The 7,669-nt window shown below is 41.5% G+C and overlaps 1 protein-coding gene across 1 annotated transcript; it reads left to right on the plus strand.

Moving 5' to 3' along the window:
- The first annotated feature begins 679 nt into the window (after positions 1 to 679).
- LOC124268603 (myosin, essential light chain, adductor muscle-like) lies at positions 680 to 3,684 on the plus strand. Its single transcript, XM_046703600.1, has 2 exons — positions 680 to 762; positions 2,765 to 3,684. Exons 1-2 carry the CDS (start codon positions 760 to 762, stop codon positions 3,281 to 3,283), a joined length of 522 nt encoding a protein of 173 aa, XP_046559556.1. The 5' UTR covers positions 680 to 759; the 3' UTR covers positions 3,284 to 3,684.
- The last annotated feature ends 3,985 nt before the right edge of the window (positions 3,685 to 7,669 follow it).

Genomic DNA, 7,669 nt, shown 5'->3' on the forward strand with positions numbered 1-7,669 from the left:
AATACACATATGTATCGCACGTTAGATGAAATATATATAGCACAGGTTAGATTAAGGATACATATATGTCGCAGGATATAGTCTGTTTGCAGTGAAAACGTACCGATGAATTTCACTTTAAGCGAAAAAGTAAATCACATTAAGTGAAATTAAGATTGCGAATCCTCATGATTTTACCTTGCCAATTGAAATTTTAAATCTCAGAATTTTATTCAACTTAGGATAAAAGTTGTTTAACAAACGATCAAAGTTTCAAATTTCTATTATTGGTTTGTATTACAAGGGGGGTTCGCGCAGTAGTTGGAGTAGTGAAACAAATGCACGTGCGGTCCGTGATGAGCGTTAACTTAGACTACCGTAGAAACTAACCCTTCTTGTTCTCGGGGTTTCATTTAATGTGCATACCCCCTTGTAATTCACCGATGTTGTGCCAGATACTGCTGTTTAATAAACAAGAAGTATGTTAAATCAGAGACCATCGGTCCCAAATCCGACCTCTCCCTCCACCTCAACCCCTACCCCCAAATCCATATTCCTGCCGCTCAGCCCCGCCGAGCATCCCAATTCAGATGTATAATGATATAATGTGTGTAATAACTGTATCCTTAATTAATGAGGGGATGAGGTAAGAACAGCTGAGATGCGGGCTGCCACATGGGCACCCCACGTGCACGGCAGGGTCAAGGTAGGTATATATACACACGCCAGTAGAAGCAGACAGTATACCGACATTCTCCAGGCAGCACACACTCAAGCACCATGGTAAGTATGGCATAGTTTCTAATATACTTTATTATTCTTAAATGTTGCAAATGGAACTAATAACTATGAGATGTTGTATCTTGAATTGTCTACTGTTCTAATGACGTCCTTATTTTAAGAGAAGCTCACAATGAAACGTACTGTCAGCTACACACTCAACCCAGCAAAAGTATTAGAATCTGTACTTTACTAAGAAAGTGTAATTATTATTATTATTTTATTATTATTATAGGATATTTATATAGCGCACATATCCAGGCAACTAGTGCATGCTCAAGGCACTGGTATTTTTTCCTCGATCATTGGATGTCAATCTCAACGGCACATCGTATTATCAATCTCAACTCCCTGGGGAGTATACAACTCTTCCTGCCATTAGGCGCACCGAGTTATTGTGGCTTTCTCATCCTAATCCCAACTATAACATATGCTGCTGTTAACCTCTAAATGAAATGGAATGTCAGTTACACATTCAGGAGTATCGACACGCGTAACATACCTGTCATTTTTTATTTTATTTACTTTATACTAGACATTGCTTAAACACCTGGTGTCAAGACTGACTTTCAGTGATCCATGATTTTCACAGCTATTTTTCCTTTACACTAAACGGAATTTGTTTCTGATGATAGTGGGTATTATTTTGCACTGACGTGCTATATTTAAAGACCCGTGAAGATCCTGGTTAGAACTGATCTTCAGTAACCCATGCTTGTAGTAAGAGGCGACTAACGGGATGGGGTGGTCAGGCTCGCTGACTTGGTTGACACATATCATCGGTTCCCAGTTGCGCAGATCGATGCTCATGCTGTTGATCACTGGATTGCCTGGTCCTGACTGAATTATTTACAGACCTCAGCCATACAGCTTGAATATTGCTGAAAGCGGCGTAAAATTTAACTCACTCACTCTATATTTAAAGAAACATAGAGAATACGGGTATCCATAAAATGCAGGTACATTTGTTTTGTACAAGCCTCGACTGAAAGTTCAACGGTAAAGATAGCTATGTTAAGAAATAATGCAAAAGAAAAACACAGCCTTGATATCAGCTATTTATGTCAGTTACGTTGTGAACGGGAAACTGTTGTCGAAAGGGATGATTTAAAATACTCGATGATATCACAAGATCATCATAGGCGGATCCAGAGGGGTGCACGGGGTGTAAGTTTATTAAATGACCATTGAAACTCGGGTGAAAATGAAGTGTGCACCCCTCATTTGCTCAATAGTGTGCATCCCCCTTTCTCAAAAAGCTGTATCCGCCCCTGATCTTGATATGCCACTGAGGACTGTCACGGTTATCCGTCAACAGATCCGCTGTAGGCAGATTGTATGATTGTACATCAAACATTCATCTGTTGCCCATGAAACTCTGGTATCGTCTGTGCTGATTCACTTGGTGATACGCCTTTTTATGGGCGTATTGGGATTAAACTTTATACTTCTGGACGTGGAAGATTAATAAACAACCAGGAATGAGTTTCAAAACTTTGTTATCTCGCACTGAACCCCCAGTGTGTCCATGTTATGGAAGCTTAGCTGCATATTGTTCATGATTCAGTACCGAAATAGATAACTTACACTTTATAATGAGTAAACATTCTAGATTTGTATATTGTCTATATTTGTCTTGATAAAGACATTGTATGCAATGACAAACACAAATCGATTCATTTGTTTTTATCGTCATAGGTCAAACACGAACATATTTTCCAACTAATCATTGTTTTATTGCATTAAACCAGTTTCAATGCTATTGCGGCTAGATTTGGTGCCGTGGCGTGAAATACTGCACGTCTAAATGTAATAATATTAGATTAGACACTTTCGATTATTTACTGAATGCTTTGATATTTCTCGGACAACGTAGAAAACCCAACATAAATATATAATTTCCAGAATGCCAGCATGTAAAATTGCCACATAGTGTTTAATAGTTCATGCTTAGAAAAGAAAATCCTGTGAAAAGAGTATAGTACAATTGAATGTATTGTTTCAGGCATCCAAGACAGCTAAACCAACAAAGCCCACAAAGGCTGCAACTCCACAAATCAAATTGTCCAAGGACGAGATTGAAGAAGCCACAGAGGTGTTCGACCTTTTCGATTTCTGGGATGGTCGTGATGGCGCCGTCGATGCTGCCAAGACCGGCGACATGTTGTACTGTCTGGGCCTCAACCCTACCATGACCACCATCATGAAGAACGGAGGTGTGGAGAAGTTTGGAGAGAAGAACTACAAACTGGAGGAGTTCCTGCCCATCTACCAGACCGTCATGCAGATCAAGGACACAGGCACCTACGCCGACTTCATGGAGGCTTTCAAGACATTCGACAGAGAGGGTCAGGGTTTTATCTCATCTGCTGAGTTGAGGCACGTTCTGACATCTCTGGGAGACCGACTGACCGACACCCAGATGGACGACATCATGAAGTGCACCGACTTGAGAGAGGATCTGGAGGGCAACGTCAAGTACGAGGACTTCATTTCCAAGGTCATGGCCGGACCTCTCGTATAGTGGTGATATCAAGTTCATATAAGTTATTGCGCGTTTGTTATTTAATTAATTGATCATTTTAGAAAAAAAGACTACTGGCTTTAGCTTTTTCTCAAAAGTTCAACACCCAAACATAACTTTCTGACACAGTATTCATTGTCAGTATCTGAACTTTTATGTCAAGCATGACTCTGCAGATTAGACAGGAATGTATTAGCCTTCCAACGCCTGTTGTTGAAAGATGGTAATACTTCTGCCCAACGGATGTTAATTTCACACTTAAGTATCGTCTGAGCCGTATGTGCCAATGTTGAGTGCATTGCAATCATAGCCAGATTAAACTATGAATTCTAATTATGTTGAAGGGCATTTCAGACGCTCAATATTAAACTGCTTCATGAATAAATTTATTCGAACCTAAACATTGGACTTTGATCATTATTGTTTGATGCACATTTACCCCAAAATAGGGGTTAAAGCGTTCGCTCGTCTCGCCAAAAAAACCCGGTTCGATTCCCAACATGGGTACAATGTGTGAAGCCCAATATGGATACAGTGGTGTCCCCAGATATTGCTGGCATATTTCTAAAAGCGGCGTAAAACAAAACTCACTCATTCACACAACCCAAATCAAATGCATTAAGATCTTTACATTGAGCAACACACATGTACACGCACATTACACTTGTGTGCATAATTTGCATTACGACATTACACGAGGACCATCAATTATCATGCATCATTCATTATGGAAACATCATCTAGGAGTATAGCACTACACGAGTGAATGAGTTGGTTGGGTTTAACTCACTTTGAGCAGTATTTCAGTTATATCACGACGTTTCAGCTTTTTGGGGGAGCAAAACCCGGAGTAATTTAGGTCGAAGACGTTTACCACCTCGTTGCAATCCACGAGCAAGGGTATGGTCCTGACAAACCTGGAAGGGTAATTAGGACGAGCCGGGATTCGAACCCACTATTTTAATGAGAGCGTTTCAATGAGATGGAATCAGGCGTTTGTGATTCAGAAGAGCACTAAATGACTTGGTGAGGTGATGATGCGTTGTGTGGGCTGACTCTGGAGGCTGTCAGAATGCGTTTATTTTTCTTCTGTCGTGTGTAAAATGCACCAGTCTTTGACAGAACATGATATTCTCAAACGTTATACGACACTACAATATTGAGGAAAATACGTCTTCTTGGGTCACGGGACCGCCTGTAATTATAAGGTAACAACTTGTTTTATGCATGTTTCTGTACATTAAGATCTACACGGTCATTGCAAGTTTAGGAAGAGAACACGATAGTTGCCAGCCAATGCAACATATCTAGCCAATAGTTCTGTGACCAAGGTGTTCGCTGACCACTCAGTAGCACAGGCCCTCGTGTCTTTGCAAGGATTAAAGATTTAAAAAAATAACACCTTTTTGAGATGACCCCCGACCCGAAATGCTTCACAGCACAATAAATCATTACACGGTCAGCATTAGGGCTGGTATCAAATTCTCACAAAGGTACAAAGGAGTGTTCCCCTGTTATAATCATTTCTGTAGAGACAAGTGTCTTCCTATAACCATTTCTGTAGAGCCTCGTAGCTTGCTACAATCATTAATGTAGTCTTGTAGCTTGCTACAATCAATAATGTAGTCTTGTAGCTTGCTACAAAACAAAACATCCTGCAGAGTGAGTAAGTGTAGTTTTACGCGGCGGTCTGTAAATAATCGAGTCTGGACCAGCCAATCCAGTGGCCAATATCGCGAGCATCAATATACGCAGTTGGGATACGATGACATGTGTCAATCAAGTCAGCGATCCTGACCACCCGATCCTGTAAGTCGCCTCTTACAAGTTTGGGTTACAGAAGATCAATTCTAACCCGGATCTTCGCGGGTCAACCCTGTTGAGGGATCAGGAAGGGCCTTGGAGAGACCATGAGGTACTGCGCCTCTGCGCCAATCCTGTTCACTGTATAGACCATACCCGTTGGTGATATAGCCCGAGCCCACAATCTCTATTCTGATGACACTCAGCTATATCTCGGATTCAAGCCACAAACTGCGTCTTCTGTACAGGCAATAACAAATTGCATAGCTGAGATCAAATGTTGGATGAACAGCTATTTTCTGAAACTGAACGATGACAAAACTGAGATTCTCATCATCAGCTCCAAACAGACAAAATCAAAGTTCAAGAACCCTGGAGTTCAAATTGGAGACGCGTTTGTTCAACCAGAAAGCCATGCTCGAAATCTAGGTGTCATCTTTGACTCATCTGCAAATCTGCATATTTCCACCTAAGGAACACCAGACAGATTAGCAGGTACATGGACACACCATCAGTAAAATGCCTAACCCATGCATTTGTGACATCACGTCTAGACTACTGCAACAGTCTACTCTATGGAATACAGCAGAAGTACATGGACAAGTTACAGCGTGTTGAAAACACAGCTGCCAGGCTCATAACACGCACACATATGTATGTGCACATAACACCAGTCCTGAAGGACTTACACTGGCTCCCTGTAAAAGACAGAGTTGTATTCAAACTACTTGTGTTTGTTTACAAGTCCATTAATGGGCTTGCTCCATTCTATCTCCAGGAACTAGTCAACATTCACAAGCCTGGAAGTTCGCTCGATCAGATCAGCTAGTCAGCAAAGCTTAGATGTTCCATCTGTCCGAACCACAACATACGGGGACAGAACAATTAGCAGAGCGGGTGCTGTACTCTGGAATGGATTACCTGAAAATGTCAGAAAATCGGAAAATATCAACAGTTTCCGATCTTGTCTCAAAAGTTAAACCATCCTCTTCAAACGAGCATTCGACTAAGCGCACATAAGCAGGACTCTGGATATGTAGCGTTATACAAATGTCTAATTTGATTTGATTTGATTTGGATTTGAAAAAACAATACTTAAGCACATTACACCTGAATATTGTTTTCTGACGGCGTAGAAACATCGTCAGTTGCAATGGCTTATGTTGTAAGTCGAAAGACAATCCCAGGATGAGTGCACTATGTGCTTGTCGCCAGACTCCTGAAAATTTCCACAGGTCACAGAGAATTAGGCGCTGGCAACTCTTTGACGACGTCGTGTGATCTTGAAAGAAGAAAATCCATTCTGTCGTCATCACAAAGATGAAAGACCTGTATTTGTCGCCATCCCCTACACTAGAACGTCACGTACAATCAGTGGCCAAAAGTCTGTTCGCACCGGTGACGTCACGGCTATTTCTAGCGGAGTCGGGTCCCCTTTTAAAATTCGCGTATCTATGTAAATAATAAAGGTACTCACCTCAAATTTTCAGAATTTAGAGATATGACCCTGTGCTCTTAGGACATCTCGGAGTCGTCTTTGTAAACTGTCATATAGACGACGAATGTAAACGGGACTAAGCCCAGTCCAAATGTCATTCACCACACCGATGAGATCTTGTCTGGAGTTAATGTCACCTAATCTGGCTTTGAGTTGATATTTAACATTTTTCCATACATTTTCAATGATATTGAGATCTGGACTTTGTGGGGGCCACGGCAAAGTCGGAATATGATTTTCCTGTTTCCAACGGTTAGCCCGAATGGACACATGACAAGGGGCATTGTCTTCTTGGAAAATCCAATTCCGGTTGACAAAATGCCTGGCAACTACAGGCCACAAGTGGTTATCAAGAATGGCAATGCACTTATCAGTGTTCATGTTGCCATCAACGACAGTTAAAGTTCCCACTCCATACGCAGACACACACCCCCAAAACATCACTGAAAACTACGAATTTCGTTCATGATCGGTACGAACCCCCAAACAATCGGGTTGTAACCGCTCATGCGACTTTCTCCACACATAAACTTTTCTGTCTATCCCAATCTGGACTTGTGTCTCATCACTGAAAATGACATTATCCCACTCATTTCTTCCCCAATGCAATTTTGTCCGACAAAATCGGCGTCTCTTCTCTCTGTTAACACGAGAAATGGTGATTTTCTTGCTTACCACATGTCTACGGTACACCTCAGTGAACAATCTTCTTCTGACAGTGCGAGAAGACAGTGTAGTCTGTCCCTGATTGTTATATTTTGCTGTCAAATCCCCAAGTGTTTGCCGGCGATTTCTTTTCACAAGACGAAAAAGCCGTCGTTCACTTCTCGGCAACGATTTAACTGAACCTCGCTCCCGAAAACGTTTTAAAATTTTCTGAATTGTTCTTGGGTTTATTATGGAATACTGTAAGGGACATTCTCGCGATCTCGCATTCTCGCGATCTCGTCCTTTGGAAACAAGCTAAAAATGCCAAAAGTACGAGAATGCGAGATCGCGAGAACGCGGCCAAAATCTCGCGTTCTCGCGATCTCGCATTCTCGTGTTTTGGTACATAGCACTTTTTGTCAAAAGTCGAGATCGCG

Source organism: Haliotis rubra, unplaced genomic scaffold (assembly GCF_003918875.1).
Source record: "Haliotis rubra isolate DU_JTF1 unplaced genomic scaffold, ASM391887v1 Scf1394, whole genome shotgun sequence".
Lineage (NCBI taxonomy): Eukaryota > Metazoa > Mollusca > Gastropoda > Lepetellida > Haliotidae > Haliotis > Haliotis rubra.